Below are 20,194 nucleotides of genomic sequence, written 5' to 3' on the forward strand. Positions count from 1 at the left end.
CGCTGTAAGTACAATAGTGCAGAGAGCAAATGTGCAAGGAGTGGCAAGCTATAAAGAACTGCCAGTAGTGCAAAAAGTCAGATTAGCAGCCTTTTAGATTTAGGTTAACTATATGTTAGATTGACCATTTAACAGTCTAATGGCCAGGGGGACTAGACTACTGCGGAACCTGGTGGTCCTGCACCGCACACTGCAGTACCTCTTCCCAGAGGCTAGCAGAGTGAACAGTCCATGATGGGGGTGAGAGGGGTCCCCGATAATGTTCTTAGCATGGGATAGGCAGCGCTTCTGGCCAATGTCCTGAATGGAGGGAAGTGTAGTCCCGATTATTTTCTCTGCTGTCCTCGTTACCCTCCTCACACTACCCCAGTCGGTAGCGCTGCAGCCTCCACACCACACAGAGATACAGCTGGTCAGGATACTCTCTATGGTGCCCCTGTAGAATGTGATGAGGGAGGGTGGGGGCAGGTGGGCTCTCCTCATCCTCCGTAGGAAGTACAGGCGCTGCTGTGCCCTCTTAACCAGTGATGCAGTGTTCACGGACCAGGTGAGTTTGTTTGTAATGTGCACCCCTAGGAACTTGATACTGCTGACAACGTCCACAGCCTTGTTGTTGATGCAAAGTGGGGCATGGTTGGGCTGGTTTTTCCTAAAGTCGACAATGATCTCTTTAGTTTTGTCAACATTCAGGACCAGGCTGTTGTCCCTGCACCAGCCCACCAAATGCTCCACCTCCTCTCTGTAGGCCAGGTCGTTGTCGTCCCTGATGAGGCCCACCACTGTTGTGTCGTCAGCATACTTCACGATGTGGTTTGTGGCGGACCTAGGGACGCAGTCGTGTGTCATCAAGGTGAACAGCAAGGGGCTCAGGACACAGCCTTGGGGGGAGCCCGTGCTGAGGTAGATGACATCTGAGATGTTCTGACCTATCCGCACTGATTGGGGTCTGTCACTGAGGAAGTCCAGCAGCCAGTTCCGCAGGGGGTGTTGAAACCCAGGAGTCTCATTTTGTCTACCAGATGTTGTGGGATGATGGTGTTGAATGCTGAACTGAAGTCCAGGAACAGCATCCGCACATGGGTGTTCTTCTCCTCTAGGTGTGTCAGGCTCAGGTGAAGCGCAGAGGAGATGGCATCCCTGGTGGAGCGGTTTGTCCGGTAGGCAAACTGAAAGGGGTCGAATGAGGAGGGGAGACTGGAGGTGATGTGCTCTTTAACCAGTCTCTCAAAGCACTTCATTATGATAGGAGTCAGTGCAACGGGCCGGTAATCGTTGAATGATAAGATCTGGGGTTTCTTTGGCACAGGGATGATGTTGGCAATTTTGAAGCATGATGGTACTATGGCTTGGTCTAGCGAGGTGTGGAAAATCTCTGTTAGTACACAAGCCAGCTGATCGGCGCACTCCCTAAGTATCCGCCCTGGAATGTTGTCCGGGCCTGGAGCCTTCCTTGTGTTGACCCCTCTCAGGGTCTTTCTCACGTCAGTTGAGTCCAGGTGGAGTGCTCTTTCGTCCTGATTTGGAACCGCTTTCACTGCAGGGGTGCCGTTTTGTGCCTCGAACCTTCCAAAGAATTTGTTGAGGTCATTCAGAAAGTCCATGCTAGTGTCCTGCACTGGGGCGGTGGTTGGCTTGTATTTGGTGATGGCCTGAATGCCTTTCCACATATCCCTGGTGTTGGTTGTACTGAGGAAACGTTCCTGGATTTTTTGACTGTGCGTTCGCTTTGCTAGTCTGATAGCACGGTTCAGGTTAGCCCTCGCTGATCTCAGCGCCTCCTTGTCACCAGATTTAAAGGCAAGGTTCCGTACTTTTAGTTGTTTGCGTATCTCAGCAGTCATCCAGGGCTTCTGATTGGCACGGGTGCATATAGTTTTGGTATTGCTGACGTCTTCTGCGCATTTACTGATGTAGGCTGACACAGAAATGGCGTACTCATCTATATTTATTTTGTTGTTGTAAGTGGCAGCCGATTTAAACATGTCCCAATCAGTGCAATCAAAGCAGTCCTGTAGTGCCTCCATTGCCCCCTCAGACCACACCCTCACCTGCTTCACTGTAGGTTTTTCTCTGGTCAGCAGGGGCTTGTATGCTGGAATTAGCATAACAGAAAGGTGATCTGATGAGCCAAGGTGGGGGCGGGGGGCTGCTTTATAGATAGATAGATAGATAGATAGATACTTTATTCATCCCCTAAGGGAAATTCAAATTTCCAGCAGCATCCCTGAGCTGAGAACAGTACAATAAAAAAGCCAAAAGAATACAATATACAATATTACAATATTACATACTGTATAATAGTACATCAGCCAATTCATTAAAATTTGAAAAACAAACTACTTTGCCAGAAACTCAGCAAAATGTAACTTGATTTGATTTCAAGTTCTGCACATATTGGAAAATGATTCGGTTGCCATGTGCAGGATTGATGTTGTTCCCTGTTGTTTCAAGCAATGCTCACAGATTTTGTGTGATTGCTCAAGGGAACATTGCCCGGGGACTACTGTAAAACCAGAAAATGTTAGGCAAGTTTTTCTATATGAAAAAAATACTCTGAATATTCAGTAACTTGAACGCAAAATTTCAACAAACGTCTCCAGAGACTTGAAGCCGTCATTATTGACAGCGTACACCGTAAATGGCTCAGAAATGTCAAACTCATTTTGTTGTCGTTTTTCCGTGAAAAAACAATGACAGTGTCCACTGATAAAAGGTAGATTTTATTTTATTCTCTTGTCCTCGTGTGACATATTTGTAGCACAGCTCCAACAAGAAGAACGTGTAATTACGTTTTAGGGATAATGTTCAAAAGTGTGAAATTGGATTTGGCTCTGACAGGGCAAATAAAAGAAATGCGCTAAAAGCCCCAAGATGCTGTGTGAAGACTGTGATAGGACGCGCAACTGCCTTTAAAACACTGGATTTGCGCTTGATTTATTATTGGTATTATTTGTTTCTGTGTCTTTAAAGGTACAGTGTGTAATAGCAAACCAGTAGATGTCGCCGGATATTGTCATGCAAGCAAAAACGACTGCTAAATACACAAGGAAGAGTACAAACTACAAACCCAAAGTGATCAAAACAGCTTATTTTTCCATACTTTTTTGACAAACCTTTCGCAGAGAAATAAAAAAGAAAATAGAAAGAGGAAAAAAGGGGGAACAGAGGAAAACATTAGATAAACTTAAAAAAATAGAGAAAAGAGAGAAACAAAGGAAAAAGAAAACAAAAGAAAGAAGAAAAGGCGAAAAGGGAAATAAATACATGAAAAAATGAGAAGATAAAGAAACTAGAAATAGGGGGGAAAGAAAAAAAAGGGAAGAAAAAAGGGAAAAAATGAAAGGAAAAACAGAAAAAAGGAAAATTAATAAAATGAATCCTTTAAATGAGAAAAGTTATCTTACCATGTTTTAGTATGTTTTATTTTTGTGTTTTTGTAATGTTATTTATTAAAATTCTGTGCAAAATAAAGAAAAAAAGAAAAAAAAACATCTAAGTGATGATCATCTTATGTCAAATAAATGCAATTTTTATGAAGATACCTGTTTACATTATAGTTCTTATATGTTAGCATATTATTTAAATCAATATATATATATATTTTTTTAAAACAATATATTTTTACCACCAGGAGGCGCTAATTGATACACACTGTCCCTTAATGTAGTAATCCATCGTCTGATAGAGAGCATACAATCCAGTTAGCTAAGAATATTGCACGTAATAACACAAGATTTAACGACAATTACGTTTTGATGAAAGTATAGGCGCTTCAAATAAACTTACAGCTAGGATTTGTACAGCAATTTTAAAAAGGGACGAACGAACACAACTTTTAAGCTAGTGCAAACCTCAAAAAAATACATTTTTACCTTTTTGGAACAATTGTTTGCTTAATCTAGGTGATGGTTTTTCCTTATTTTAGGATATTTTAACTCATTTTTCATTTTATTACCTTTTCATTTATTTTATTCATAATTTATTTTAATGTAATGTGTTCGATTTCATAAATGTAGTCTATATTATTGTTGTTTTATTGTATTATGTATTCATTTATTTTTAATGAGTTTGATTTTCATGGATCTAAATAATGTATTCCATAAGATATTTTGTTTTAAATGTTTGTTTTAAATGTTATTAAATGTATTTAATAACTTGTTAAATTTTAATTTAATTCAACTTATTTAATTTCATACATTTTGTATTTCAATTACTCTGCTGTATTATGTCTTCAATTATTTTTAATCGTTTGATTTTAAATGGATTAGATTTTATTTATTTCAATTTAATGAATTTAATTTAATAAATGTAGTCTACATTATTATTATTTTATTTTATTACGTATTAATTCATATTTTAAAGTGTTTAATTTTAGTTTAATAAATTTAATTAAGATAAAATATTCATAGGATGTTTTTTTATTTGAGTTTTTAATTTTATCAAACGTATTTTAAAATATTTTTAATTTTGATTAAACTAAACTAATTTGATTTTATATATATTTGATTTCGAATGCTTTCTGTTGTACAATGACTTAATTTGTTATTTATTTATTATATTCCAACATATTTAATACTTTGTTTTAGCGCGTTATGTTTTATTTTAATTGAATGTACTTTTTCAGGTAAATTGATTTGTTTTTTTTAATGTATTACGTTTTAATTCAGTTTAATGCATTTCATTATTTTGGTTTTAATGTAATTGAATGGATTTTATTTTATTTATTGGATTTCAGTTATTTTTTAATTTTGTCTTTTAAATATTTTGCTAGTTTTCGTTTATTCATTTGATTCAATTAATCAATGTATTTAATTTATTTTTTATGTATTTGATTTAAATCAGTTTACTGTCATAAAAACAAGAGTGAATTATACAAATTTTGCTTGACAACGGTTGCATGTTGCCAAAAGTTTATTTATTTGGCAAAATAAATAGTCGGGTGCAACTTACTGTGTTGGCAGTGAACCCCATTGAAGCCTGGGGGGCAATTGCAGACGTATCCAATGAAAGTGTCGCCCCTGTAGGTCTCGCTCATCTCGCAGGACCCCCTGTTGTGGCAAGGGTTGGGGTGGCAGGGCCCTACATGCAAAAAACACAAAAATCAAATCAGAATTTGGTGGAGTTAATAAACGCAAACCGCAAAAAGGGAGCTGAATGGGAAATTGGCATTTGATTGGCAGGGTTAAGGTTTAGGGAGTGAGGCTTGGGGGTAAGGAGTGAAGTTTAGGGATTCGCTTTTTTGGCATATTGCAGTCATGTCAAGTCATGTTTATGTTTATTTGTATAGCCCTTAATCGCAAAGAGTCTCAAGGAGCTGCACAGACTAAAGATTATTGCAAACCATAGACTATTATTATACCATCCCCTGATCTGAAACTTTCATGAGGGTAAGGAAAAACTCAAACACCTAAGCATGAGGAAAATGAGGAAACCATGAGAAGGGACCGCTCATGAGGCAATTCCCCTTCCAAAATGACCAGGCTATAATGGATGTTGCTTTAACGAACAATAAAAATAAAATCTAAAATAATTGAAGTATGTTATAAAATTTAGAAAATAAATAAAAGAAAAGTAGCGTTAAAAAAATAACCTTAATTTCAACACTATGAATAAAAAAACTCTTTAACTTCCATCCACTGTCAGGTTCTGCACGGTTGCCTGGCGCCAAGCTGGCACCGCCCCTTGACACCGGCTGACTCGCATTTACCGATTACTTTTGTGGGTACGTTGTTGAAAACTTGTTTATGCATGGTTATACTTGTTGTGCTTGTTGGACTTTGCTGCACTCCGGTGTAACATTCTGAGAGATTCCTGCAAGTTCTGTTTAATTCTGGAAATGCCTAGTTTATAGTTTTGCCTGTGTTTGACCCGTTTTGTTTTTTGGTCTGGTCCGTATGTGTTTTGGACAACGTCTACGCAAATGAGTTCCTACTTCCTGCTTCCCGATCCGTTTCATGACATCCACGGCTATGGACATTATTTGCGGCCATTGGTGTTTATTGCTATCAATGGCAGTGTATGAGCAAAAATAAAGACATTTTGCAAAAATAAAAATAAAAAAAGAAACCTTATTCCTGCAATAATACCGTCAAAGTCCACCAAAACATAGAGCAGATTTGCAGAAATAATTACTGTAAAATTCGGCCTTTGGAGCGCACTTGATTATAAGCCGCAGCCAGTACATTTTTAAAGGAAAAACCGTTTCGCACATACATAAGGCCATACCCTACTAAAAGTCGCATGAACCCACATAGAAACATGAGATATTTACAAAGAAAGACGGTATACAGAAAGAGTTTTAATAATATACGGATGAACAAATGTGTCCGTACGATGTCACCAGTGTCTGAATACGTCATGCGACATATCATTTGACAACTTAACCTCTTGGGATTCAAAGTATGATGACCATTTCAAAATATACTCAACAGATAAAAATCTCGATCAGTCTGAAACAAGATACCCGAAAACTATAAAGCCGGTGTAACTCACCATTATGTCCCCTGGCCATCTTTAACTGCTTTGAATGTCCGCAAAAATAGCTTCTTTACATCAAGGACAATCCATAAAATCCAACCATGTAAAATATTTATTCCAAAACACAAAATCCACCTTAAACAATTCTGCTTCATTGGTTGATGCTTTTTGTAATCCGTTCATTTGGCCACATTATTTCCAATTACAAATAAAAAAAAAACTCGTAAAGTTATTCCCAATATGGTAGTTAGCGTTCCTCTTTCGATTGAAAGCTTTTCCATGGTGATGGTCTGTTCATGCTAGTTTTATTCATGCACAAAGCAAGAAGTTACATTAAATTTGCGTCTTCCTCCACACATTTATTCCATATGTTTCACTCGAACCTATAATGCTCATGGGCCCCTGGCAGCCGTTAGAAAAATACATAAATTAGCCCACATCATCGCATAAGCCGCAGGATTGAAAAAAATCGCGGTTTATAGTCCGAATTTTACGGCAAGTCCAACCAGTCCAAAAAAATGGAACGGAAACATCATCCCAAGTAAGAAGATTATTGTTTTCCTGCAGGCATTAGCCTCAGAACAACAAGGTAATCCCGTTGAAGTGATTCCATTTGCAAGTGAGCACCTGAATCCCTAATAACGAGAGTGGCAGTAAATCAGCGGAACGGAATGACAACGGCTCCCCTGTTTTGACGTGGCCGTCAAGGGTGGCGCCAAAGTGTGCTGACAATTCCCTAATGGAGAAAGCACAAAGCAGAAAGAAACAAAAGACGGAACAGGGTTTCAGGGGTGTCTGACAGATACATTGGGTTCTGGATGGCCGATGTATGAAAAAGGAAAGATATGAAAAAATTAATTAGTAATAAATATAATGATCAAGAACAAGAAACGATTGAACAACAAGAAACAGGAAAAACAGAAAAAAGACCATTGGCTCAGGAGATAAAGCGCCCGTCTTGGGATCAAGCGGTCGCAGGTTCGATTCCCGGCTCCTCTGTGTTATGTCGAAATGTCCTTGGGCAAGACACTGAATCCCTAATAGTTGCCTTGCATGGCTGACGCTTTAAAGTGCCTTGGGATGTCCTCATTGACTTGGAAAGCACTATATAAATGCATTGGAATGCAATAATAAGAGGAACAAGGAAAACAAACAAGAAAGGAACACAAGAACAACGAGACTGACAACAAGAAGAACAACAGGAGAACAAGAAGACATACAACCACAACCATAAAAAGAAGAACAAAAACGATGAATATAGACTAGAAGAAACAAAATAAAACAACTACAACTAGAGGAAAAACAAGAAATACAAAAATGGCTACAGCAAGAAGATAAAGGATGAGAAAAATTATTAAAATATGAACAAAGAGAACAACAGAAATGAGAACAATAAAAAAGAACAGGAAAAAAAAGAAGAACAATAAAAAACAAAAAAAGATGAAGAACAAGAACACAAAGAAAGAAAACAACGAGAATAGGAGGGATAAAAACCAGAAGACAACAACAAGAAAAGGATGAAGAAGAACAAATAATCAATAACAAGAAAAAATATATAACAAGAACAAAAAAAAAGATATAGAACACAAAAGACAAAAATTTGAACAAAAACAAGAGAATAAAAAGGACAAAGAACAACAGGTAGAACGAAAAAAGGAGTCAAGTCAAGTCATGTTTATTTGTATAGCCCTTACCTACAAGGAGTCTCAAAGGGCTGTGCAGATTACCACAAACCACAGACCACCATTAAACCATCCCCTGATCCAAAACCCACACGAGGGCAAGGAAAAACTCAAAAACCTCAACATGAGGAAAATGAAGAAACCTTGAGAGAAAAATAAGAACAATATAAGGACCAACACGGATGATAACAAAAATAAAGAAAAGACAAAGAACCAAATAAGGAACAAAGATCACCAAAAGGTAGAACTAAAAGAAATAACTAAATGAATACAAATCTCTGTCAAATCCTTCTTTTCCCTACACACATTATTGTCTCATTTCAATTGTTTTCACCGATGGCTTTCAGTAACTGCTACACGTATGTTAGAAAAACACTGTCAAAACAGGGGGGAGAAATGTAACCATGCATTGAGTCCTTCCCCACTCCTTGTTTGTGAAGGCTTTCCCATGATTGATGCGAACGGCCATGATTTCTTTTCGCGCCTGCGACCAAAGTTCCATCCATCAAACGCCCATACATGTTTCATCAAAAAGTTACATTTGTTGTCTTTGGAAAAGCTAGCCGCACAAAGGCTTTGAATGAATCAATGAATGAATGACGTTATTTGGGCATGGCACAAAAAAAACAGCATCAACACTTATTAACAAAAGGGAACAATAAAGTATTTGCACAAAACCAGGGTTCCAGCGGATCCTTAAAAAGTCTTGAAAGCATTGAATTCATGTTTCTAAACAAAAGGCCTTAATTGAGATTAAAATGTCTTAAATTCATTTTTCGAAAGTCTTGAAAATGAGAACGCAATAATGAAATTTATATTTGTTTGAAGGGGCGGTGAGTGGTTGGCCTGTCCGCGGCACAGTTTTGAGGTCATGGGATCAAATCCAGCCAACAGTCTTCCTGTGCGGGGTTTGCATGTTCTCCCCATGATTTTGTGGGTTTTCTCCGGGCAATGCGGTTTCCTCCTGCATTCCAAAAACATGCATGTCATGTTAATTGTCCGGTCCAAATTGTCCCTAGGTGTGAATGAGCGAGTGAGTTGTCTGTCTCTGTGTCCCCTGCGACCAGCTGGCAATGAGTTCAGGGTGTCCCCAGCCCACTGCCCGAAGATAGCGGGGATGAGCCCCATGACCCTACTGGGGATAAGCGGTGCAGATAGTGGATGGATGGATGAATATCCTAAAAAGATTGTGTAACGTTTATCAATAATCTTTTTTAAAAAATTACGGACCACAATAACAGAACGATCAAAACGGTGATGTGGTTTCAGTCGGGCCTTTCAGAGCAGACTCATATCCTAGGTGTACCCACAATGCATATAGAAACTCAGTACGGAAACGTTTACTTTGGACTATGTAAACATATCGAGAATTGGCTGTCCGACGAACGTTTTACCCGTGGCTAAAAGATGTGCCAGGTTATATGTACGAGGCACGATTTATCATGTAAAAAAAATAGTTGTGTTTTTTCTTTTGTTTGTTGATTTCAAAAGGCATTTAAAAAGTCTTTAAAAGTCTTAAATTTAACTTACCTTAAGCAGTAGGAACAATGAAAACAAAAACAACAAATAAAAACGAAAAAATACCAATGCAATTATATTATACATAAACATGTGCCCAAGGGAAGTAGGCTGAAGCCGAGGCTTTTAAGTTACCACCCTTGTTACATTTTTTTTCTACAGAGAAGACACATTCAAAACCAAGACAAATACAAATTACTAAAAAAAAATCAATGACATTTCAAACTGAAAATAAGGTCGCTAGTGACTAGTATACCATATGGTACCCCAAGAAAATCTTGGTATATTATTATTCTTTAGTATATTTCTCTAAAATACGTACAGTGTGGAATTTTCTAAATTATGGCTTTTCAATGTTGTGCAAGAATATTGAACCCTTAAGTTATGGATTCCTCTGAGATCATGCTCTGTTGGGGAATAACTGTTGAATATTTGATGGTAGTTGTTTCTTTCTTGCTTTGTATTCTAATCACCATACTGAATATTTGAACTTTAACATGTTGGATTTTATAAACAGTTTGTATGTCATTTATATTCAGCAGTATGTACAATCTTCTGTATTCAAATACGTTATTCTAGATTGCTCTTATATGTATTTCCCCAAATTTTATACAGTAACTTAAATAAGGCAAAAGGAGTGAACTGTACACAAGTTGAAGGGTTTTCTAGTCAAGTCATGTCATGTTTAATTGTATAGCCCTTAATCACAAAGAATCCCAATGGGCTGCACAGACCACATATCCCCTGATCTAAAACCTACGTGAGGGCAAGGAAAAACTCAAAAGCCTCAACATGAGGTAAATGAAGAAGCCTTGAGAAAGGACCGCACATGAATTAATCCCCCTTCCAGGATGACCAGGTTGCAATGTATGTTGCAATAACAAATAATTCACAAATAGTGTCAACATGAAATATAGGTCATTCATAAGCTATGGAATATAAGTGTGTTTTAAGCCTAGATTTAAACCGTTCCACTGAGGTCACAGATCGAATCTCAGAGGGCAGAGCATTCTACAGCACCGGTGGCTGAATAGAGAACGCTCTCGAACCTGTAGATCTCTTCTTGGCTCTTGGGATCACTAGGAGACCAGCATTTTCAGAGCGAAGGTTCCGGACTCGAACATAGGGGGAAATTAAATCTGGAAAATGTGAGGGAGTATATGTCTACATCTACTCATAATTACAATGCTCTTTACTAATTTGGATTGTATGCGATTTATATGGGGTCTCAAGCTAATACCCTGGCTAATAATCTCTCCAAGAAGCGTATGCCCCTTTAACTCCACACGGTTCAGGTCTTCCTCGCCTCGCCTGGCCTTTTTTGGTTTTCCATTATGAAAAAGTGACCGGTTCTTTGTTCTCTTAGGGAGAGCTAGCTCACCAAACGAGCCTGGCTAGGATGACCGCCGTCATGTGCTCGTTTGCCATAATTGCATCGCTAATTGTATTAGGATTATCTCGGGGTTATAATTACAATTTAATGGTGGTACTTCAGAAAATGAACTATTGAGCTTCCGATAATTCATTTGCCGGTGACCTATTCGTAGACCTGATTGAAAATGAAAAAAAAAGAACCATCAATCATTTAAGCGAGTTATAAATTATTCATTAATTTTATTTAATTATGTTTTGCTCATGATGTTATACAAAACAAGTATTATCATTATGAAGCCTTTCATAAATTTAAAAAAAAAACAATCTAAAAGAGTTCAATTAGATTTAAATCAGATTTTGTTCAATACTGTTAATATAAATGACCCTATATTGATTGATAAATATGAAAATCTATTTCAGAAATGTGAAAAAAAAATCTCATCAAATTGGATATTAGATTGTGTGGACCCAGTAACTACCTCACTGAAAATAAATAAATAAACAAATAAACAAATTATTTGTATAATATCAATGCTTTCCAGAGTCAGACCGAGACAAGAGAGACAGAGGAAGACAGTGAGAGAGAAAGAGAGAGGGACAGAGAGAAAGAGAGAGAGAGAAACAGATAGAGAGAGACAGAGAGAGAGCGAGAGAGAGAGAAAGAGAGAGAGTGGTAAGGCATTATGAGAGAGAGGCAGACCAAAAAAGAAGAAAGAAACTAGGGAGGGAGAGAGAGAAGAGAAAAAAATAGGGAGAGTGAGAGAGATAGAGCAAAAAGAAAGAAAGAGAGACTATGGAGAAAAGAGAGAGAAAGAGAGACAGCTAGAGCGAGACCGTCCATCCATCCATCCATCTATCCATCCATCCATTATCTGCACTGCTTATCCTCAGTAGGGTCGCGGGGTGCTGGAGCCCATCCCAGATATCTTCACACCTAGGGACAATTTGGACCTGACATGCATGTTTTTGGAATGTGGGAGAAAACCGGAGAGGCAAAGAGGACACCCACCCAAGCACAGGGAGAACATGCAAACTCCACACAGGAAGGTTCATTCTCATGAACTCAGAACTGCGCCGCACACGTGCTAACCACTATGCTGCTATGCTGCCAGAGCGAGACCGTTATACAGAAATATATAGAGGGATTGAAAAATGAAAGTAAGACATATAGAGAGAAAGTCAGAGTGAGAGACAAAACAAGACAGATAAATAATTAAAGAGAGAATAAAATATATGTAGAGAGAGGATAATTTAGCAAAAACAAATGAGAGAGGGAGAGGGACAGAGCAAGAAAGAGACTATTTGAGAAAGAGAATGAGAGACAGATTGAGTGGGGGGATAATGGATCAAGGCCGCACGAGTGCAGTTCACTCAACAAAAATTTTGCAGTGTTTTATTTCCCGCTTTCCCATTCCATTTAAAGCATTTTGCATTTGATTAAATGCATAATTGAGCATTGAAGGGAATATCATTACATGAAGTCATTTTGGTTTTGCCGCATTTCATTTAAAAAAAAAGTGTTGATATTTTCTTCTATCTCTGATTTAAACAGCTTTCATTGAAAAATCTCAGAAACTAAAATTAGGATGGGATTATGGGTCCTCAATTAAGACCATTTGACAGCCACTGGCCTAGAAAGAGTTATTGTCTTCTAATAGAAAAGGTAGTGTTTTTTTATTCTTATCGATATCTCATTTTTTATTTTTATTTTAATTAAAGCACCCCCTAGTGGTGGGAGTTACGTTACAAAAAAACAGAGTTAAAAAATTGCTTTAACGTTTTTATCCACAATTTACGCGACCAGAATCTTGACGGAAAAAAAGCAACACCTTGTTTAGAGGAGACCTTTAAGGGTAGTGCTGTGACATTTTGCTGACATTTAGTCTCAGAGAAGAAAGACGTCCATCTTGGAGGCGATCCTTCGCTTTTCATTAGCGCCTGACATATTCCAGACCGTTTTGCTTCTGTATGATTTTTAATCCGTCCGACTTTGGAGTGCATTTGTCTGACTTTGATGGGCCCAAATGGTGCCGGGGTCGCTTCCAGCAGAGCACTTTACGGCCCCTGCTGGGAGGCGATGTCATTTCTGGAGCTTCAGCGAGATCAGCGGGGTTGAAGGATGGCCTTAGTGGCCTTGAACTATTTGGGCCCCCTCCGAAGGGCAAGGGTAAATTAGAGTCTACACAAATAGGCCAGGACGTCTTTGACTCGACATCCAAAGCTGGGAGACTATAATAGGAAATGTCATCCAGTATTTTCTTGAATATTAAAGAATGAAATAAGGTAGAAAAAGAAGAATATTTCTACAACATTTCTATCGTTTGATAGTTGACCAGCTGATATTATAGTCAATTAGAGACCCCAAAATATGTTTTCATTTTCTGTGTGGTATTGCTTGTTTTTCCTCTCTTCCTCTTCAAAATGCGTGCAAGATATCGAAGAGGTTAGCCATATTTAGTCGCATGGCCAACATTTCAAGCATTTCTGTGTCACGGTTGCCCATTGCCCTCACTTGGCCTCGCCCATTTGGCGCCAGCTGCGGCTCGTTGCCTGATTGGCTTCCCTCCTATTTAAACTCAGTGCTCTCATTCACTCCTTGTCAGTCCATCAACGAACCTCTGCACTAGCAAGACTTGTATTTTGACTCTGTCTGCTCGTGGATCCAGTATCCAGAATCAATCCCGCCTGTCTCGTCCTGTCCTGTATCTTGCTCCACTGTCCAGTATCGACCCCGTCTGTCTCGTGCTGTCCGGTATCTTGCTTCCATCTCCAGTATCCGGTATCGATCCCGTCTGTCTCCTCCTGTCCGATATATTGCTCCAGTATCCAGTATTCAATATCGATCTCGTCTGCCCCCCCCCTGGTATCTTGCTCCAGTTTCAAGTATCAGATATCGATCCCACCTGTCTCGTCCTGTCCGGTATTTTGCACCGGTCTCCAGTATCCAGTATCGACCCAGTCTGTCTCATCCCGTCCGGTAATTTGTTCCAGCCTCAAGGATTCGGTTTCAATTCTGTCTGTCTCCTCCTTTCTGGTATATTGCTCCAGTCTCCAGTATCCGGTATCGATCCTGTTTGTGTCCTCTTTTCCGGTATATTGCTCCAGTCTCCAGTATCCAGTATCGATCCCGTCTGTCTCCTCCTGTCCGGTATCTTTCCCCAGTATCCGGTATCGATCCTGTCTGTCTCCTCCTGTCCGGTATTTTTCCCCAGTATCCCGTATCAATCCCGTCTCTCCCGTCCGTTATCTACCCGCGTGTCCTGTATCGATCCCATCAGTTCGGTCCGGCCTCGATCCCATCTTCCTCTGACTTCTCTGTCTCACTTCTCCGGCCCAGCGATCGCCACATCCCTAGCATTTGTGTTCACGCGCATGACTGCCCCATTCTGGTAAAATAAAGTTTGTCTGAAAACGTTACGCGTCTGGGTATGTGTGTGTTCTGACATTCTGTTGCCTAATAGACTATATTTTCCATAGAAATAGTAGCACAACTTGGTAGGTCTTCTCTCTACTTCTTCATAAATTGCATAAAGCATCAGAGAACTGACCATAATCAGTTGCAGGTCCAAGATTAGAAGAAGTTGTGCACCTCATTAGAAATATAGTCTAATTTTCTATACAAGTAGTAGCATAACTTGGTTGCGTCTCCTCTATTTATCTGCATAATGTGCACGAGGCACTGGAAAGCTCAGCCATAATCAGTGGCAAGGCCCAAGATTCTAAGCATTTATGTTCCTTAAAAGGATATATTTTGATTTTCTAGTCTTTCTATAGTCCGATAGTTTGAGCATGATCGGAAAAAAAACAGACAACTGGATCGGTGGAGCCCCGAATATATTTGCTTTTCTATTTCCTTGTAGCATGACTTGCTTGTTCCACCTGTCTTCCTCAACGTAATGTTCACAAGGCACCAAAGAAGCTTGAACGTTTTCAGAAAAATTGCTCAAATTTCTCAGCAAATATGCTCCCTATTAGAATATATTTGGATTTTTTTATTGAACCAGTACTAAAACTTGGTTGTTTATCCTCTCAACTCCTTCTCAATGTAATCTGAATCTGAATCTGAGAGCCTGGCCATAATCAGTCGCATGGCCTAGGCTTTAAAAGTATTTATGTTCTGCATTACAATATCTTTGGATTTTTTGAAGAGGTAGTTGTGGGACTTTGTCGTTACTCTTCTCAAGCTCTTCATGATGCAAGTGAGCTCAGCCATATCAGTTGCAGGGTCCAAGATTCAAAGCATGAACTTTCCTTGTTAGAATATATTTAGATTTTCTAAGTAGTAGAACAATTTGGTCGTGTCTCCTCTCTACCTCTTTGTAATCAACTTCCGGCACCGTCACGAATGGCAGCCACTCCAGCAGCTCCCGTGTTATTTTCGCTACTTTTGTGATTTACTTATTTATTTATTTATTTTTGCTTACTTTATCAGTGCCTTGCAACACTTGGATTACTTTCTATCCTATGGATATGGGTTTCAACTCGCAAAAATACGTATATTCAAGAAACCTACTCCTCGACCTGAAGAACTCTCGAGCCGGCACGGTACCCCTTTTACCTAACGAGGTGAGGCGACCCTACCGGGGTTGCAGAGCCAGTGCTAAGGTAAAGGCTAAGCGGCTAGCGGCGAAGTGCCGATATAAGCCCACGGTACCGTCCATAATCATGGGGAATGTCAACTCCCTACCGAATAAGATCGACGAACTGGCTGTGCTTGTGAAAGACATCAAAGCATACAGGGAGTGCAGCTTGCTTTGCTTTACGGAAACGTGGCTTATGCCTAGCATCACGGACGCTAACATCGCGCTAAACGGCTTCTGCGCTGTTCGGGCTGACAGAGGGACAAAAGTCAGTGGGAAGCGCAAAGGAGGGGGACTGGCTATCTACGTGAACACGAGGTGGTGTAACCCCGGGCATGTAAAAACAAAGATTTCTATCTGCTGCCGTGATGTCGAACTTTTGGCTGTAAGTCTTCGTCCCTATTACATGCCCAGAGAGTTCGGACACGCCATTGCTGTCATTGTTTACATCCCACCGCGCGCTGATGCGGAAGTAGCGTGTGACGTCATCCACTCCGCGGTGGCAAAACTTCAGACACAACACCCGGAGGCTGCAATGTTAATCTCTGGGGACTTCAACCACGTGACTCTTGATAAGACATTGCCCTCTTTCGTCCAGTATGTGAACTGCAAGACCAGGGGAAATAGGACTATTGACCTTCTGTATGCGAATATAAAAAATGCATACAAGGCTAAACCACTGCCTGCCCTTGGAAAAGGAGACCACAACCTCATCCTGCTTAAACCACAGTACAAACCAAAAGTGAGGAGGCTACCAACAACCACACGCTCATTTAGAAAATGGTCCACCGAGGCAGAGCAGGCTCTGAGAGACTGCTTTGGATGTACGGACTGGGATGTCCTGCTAGGGTCCAGCAGTGGGGACATTGAGGAGATGGCAAACTGCACTACTGACTACATTAAGTTCTGCATGGACAATGTTGTTCCTATAAAGACTGTACGCTGCTATGCCAACAACAAGCCCTGGATCACGAGCGACATCAAGTGCCTTCTGAACCAAAAGAAGAGGGCCTTTAAAAATGGTGATCATCAGGAGCTAAAACGAGTACAGAAGGAGCTCAAAGTCCAGCTCCGGAAAGGAAAGGAGCAGTACAGGAGGAAGTTGAGAAAAAGCTGCAGAACAACAACATGAAGGAGGTGTGGGAAGGGATGAAAACAATTACTGGCTGCAGCACCAAACAGGGTGTGGATGTGGATATAGATGTGGGGCGAGTCAACCAGTTGAACAACTTTTTCAACAGGTTTGACCACTCCGCCTCATCCTCACTCCTGAGTAATGCAGCTGTCCTTCCCCCTCCCCCTCTGGACACTAGCATGGAAGACATCCCCCCACTAAAAATAACTTCAGCCCAGGTGTGTGGAGAGCTGAGAAGGCTACGAACCAGCAAGGCAGCTGGTCCAAATGGAGTATCCCCCCGACTGCTGAAAGCCTGTGCGTCTGAGCTGGGAGACCCTCTACAGCGCATCTTCAACCTGAGCCTTGAACAGGGGAGGGTCCCTCAGCTGTGGAAAACATCCTGCATCATCCCAGTCCCAAAGAAATCAAGACCTGAGGAACTCAACGACTTCAGGCCGGTCGCCCTGACATCACATGTGATGAAGACCATGGAGCGGCTGCTGCTGCACCACCTGAGGCTACAGGTCCGTCACGCCATCGACCCACTGCAATTTGCTTACCAGGAGAAGGTGGGAGTGGAGGATGCTATAGTATACATGTTACACCGATCCCTCTCTCACCTGGATAGGGCGAAGGGGGCTGTGAGGATTACATTTTTGGACTTCTCCAGTGCCTTCAATACCATACAGCCTCTGCTACTGAGTAGGAAACTGAGAGAGATGGGAGTTAGCTCACACCTTGTAGAATGGATTACTGACTACCTGACAGGCAGACCCCAGTATGTGAAACAGGGGGGCTGTACATCGGACACTGTGGTTAGCAGCACAGGATCTCTGCAGGGGACCGTTCTCTCTCCGTTCCTATTCACTCTATATACATCGGACTTTAAGTACAACTCTGAGTCCTGCCATGTGCAAAAGTTTGCCGACGACACTGCGATCGTGGGATGTATCAGAAACGGGCAGGAGGAGGAGTACAGGAAATTGATTCAGGACTTTGTCCGATGGAGCGACGCAAACCACCTGCACCTAAACACCACCAAGACCAGAGAGATGGTGGTGGACTTCAGGAGAACCAGAACTCACCCGGTTCCTGTAACCATCAAGGGAGAATGTGTAGAATTTGTCCAGACCTACACATACCTGGGTGTGCAGCTGGACAACAAACTGGACTGGACTGCCAACACAGAAGCTCTATGTAGGAAAGGGCAAAGCCGACTTTACTTCCTCAGAAGGCTGGCCTCCTTCAACATCTGCAAAAAGCTCCTGAAAATATTCTATGAGACAGTAGTGGCAAGCGCCCTCTTCTATGCGGCAGCGTGTTGGGGAGGCAGCGTCAAGAAGAAGGATGCCTCTCGTCTCAATAAACTGGCTAGGAAAGCGAGCTCTGTTGTGGGCAAAGAGCTGGACAGCCTAACAACAGTAGCTGAGAGACGAGCACTGAAAAAGCTGAGGTCAATCATGGACAATCCATCGCATCCACTACACAGCATTATCTCCAGACAGAAGAGCAGTTTCAGCGACAGACTGCTGTCACTGTCTTGTACTACGGACAGACTGAAGAGATCTTTTCTTCCTCATGCCATGAGGCTCTTTAACTCCACCCGGCAGAGTAAAGGCCCACATTAAAACACACCACCTACATTGCATATTACCGAATCTTACTGCAATATGTATTCTGTGTAGCACTATTTAGTTACTCTATATAACACGCTACAGTGGGCATTTGCACGTCACACTGGGTATTTGTATATTGTATTCTTTTGGCTTTATTATTGTACTGTTCTCAGCTCAGGGATGCTGCTGGAAATGTGAATTTCCCTTAGGGGATGAATAAAGTATCTATCTATCTATCTATCTATCTAATGAGCACGGGATACCGGAGAGCTTTGCTATACTCAGTCACATGGCCCAATATTCTACTAACCATTAATGTTGCCCATTCAAATTTCCATACATACATAAATTGAATTTTGTGTGTTTATATTTTTTTCATGGTGTTAAACAAAAAGGAACGGTTATCGGTTTAAAAAGAAAATGGCAGTTATGGTGCATTGCTAATTATTTATTTGATAGATTCCCTGTTTCCACTGAAAACCCAATATAATGTGAGACCCAAAAGATCCATAAAGGATGATGAAGAATGTTTTTCACTCTCATTTTTTTAATTGTTATTGATATTATTACTAAAAGAGTTTAGCTGCTTTGCACCGTGTGCAGTGAAAAGATTTGTATCAAGCGATAAAACTGCACTTTATTATAACCTCAATATAGTGGAAAATTAAAGTGTCATGTGGCTAAATTATCATTTAACATGCAATGGAATTAGGGGTAAGATCGGGATTAAAACATCCAGCCCAACAAGACCCGAGTAGCGGGTATATAAACCCGAACCCGCCCAAACCCGACAGATTAATTTGATTTTTTTAACCGAGCCCGAAATAAACCTGAAGCTTTGATTTGCTGCCAAAGTAAACAAAAATCGTTACTTTAGCGTACTTCAGCGCTAAATTGTGTGTATTGGCTGAACTACGTAGCTTGGGGTTTACTTGAGGCCGAGTTCCTCAAATCAAGTGCGCAAAGTAAACGGTGTGTATTTCGGCGAAATGCTGCAAAGGAAAGTGAAAGTGGAACTGAAACTGAACGTATTATGCAAATTACAAGCTGCAAATAGTGAAATATTTGGCCGAAAAGCAGAAAGGTTGTAAAGCCTGAAAGTTATTGGCAAGAGGTGCAAATGACATTGGACGTGAGGGAGGTGGAAGGAGGAAGCCTCGCGTTCTTTACCCCAACACCGAGGATGGAAATGTCTTTGGATTTAGTGATTTGGAGTTGAACTGATAGTTTGGTAAGCATTTCCCTTATCTAAATAATTACGTGAGTAAAAGTAAGTGCATGCCGTGTAGATCCTCCATGAAAGGGAAAAAAAAGAAAAAAACTGTTGATAGAAAGAGAAGCCTGATTAATGATTAAATGTTTGAGCCCAAAATGTTGGGACGGGTTCAGGGTTGCGTTCGGGCCCGGGCTCAAGAGCTTACCTCTACCCGATGTTAGGATTGAAACAAGTTATTCTTTACTGCAATCAGTAAAGTAATTTTCCCCTAGGTGTTGTTTGTGCTCTACCATAAATCTTTTTTTCCGAAGGATGCTCGAATTACAAATTAAATTGTTATAACTTGAGTTCTTTTAGTTCTGATATGAATCTCTAATCCCAAGAAAATGGAATCAATTAACCAGGCCAATAGAAATAACACACACAATTTATTAACACAGAGAAGTAATGATAAGGAAAAGAGTGGCGGGATGTGGCGTTATGGGAGTTTTTGACCGCTGAAAGTTACTAGCAAGAAAAGAAAAAGTTTAATGCTTGTCGATTTGGGGAGATTTCCTTGTACAGAAAAAAAAAACCGCTTCTTCCCAAGAACCAGCAAACATGGTGTTAAATTT

General features: G+C 40.4%; 1 protein-coding gene across 1 annotated transcript in view; it reads right to left on the bottom strand.

Moving 5' to 3' along the window:
• edil3a (EGF like and discoidin domains 3a) overlaps positions 1 to 20,194 on the bottom strand; it is a 132,439-nt gene that overhangs the window by 75,204 nt on the left and 37,041 nt on the right. Inside the window, exon 2 of the mRNA XM_088336362.1 lies at positions 4,951 to 5,079. Within this exon, the coding sequence (XP_088192488.1) occupies positions 4,951 to 5,079 (129 nt within the window). The remainder of the gene's footprint in view (positions 1 to 4,950; positions 5,080 to 20,194) is intronic.

The sequence above is a fragment of the Urocampus carinirostris genome, chromosome 5 (genome assembly GCF_059441175.1).
Source record: "Urocampus carinirostris isolate Australia breed hairy pipefish chromosome 5, RoL_Ucar_1.0, whole genome shotgun sequence".
Classification (NCBI taxonomy): Eukaryota; Metazoa; Chordata; class Actinopteri; order Syngnathiformes; family Syngnathidae; genus Urocampus; species Urocampus carinirostris.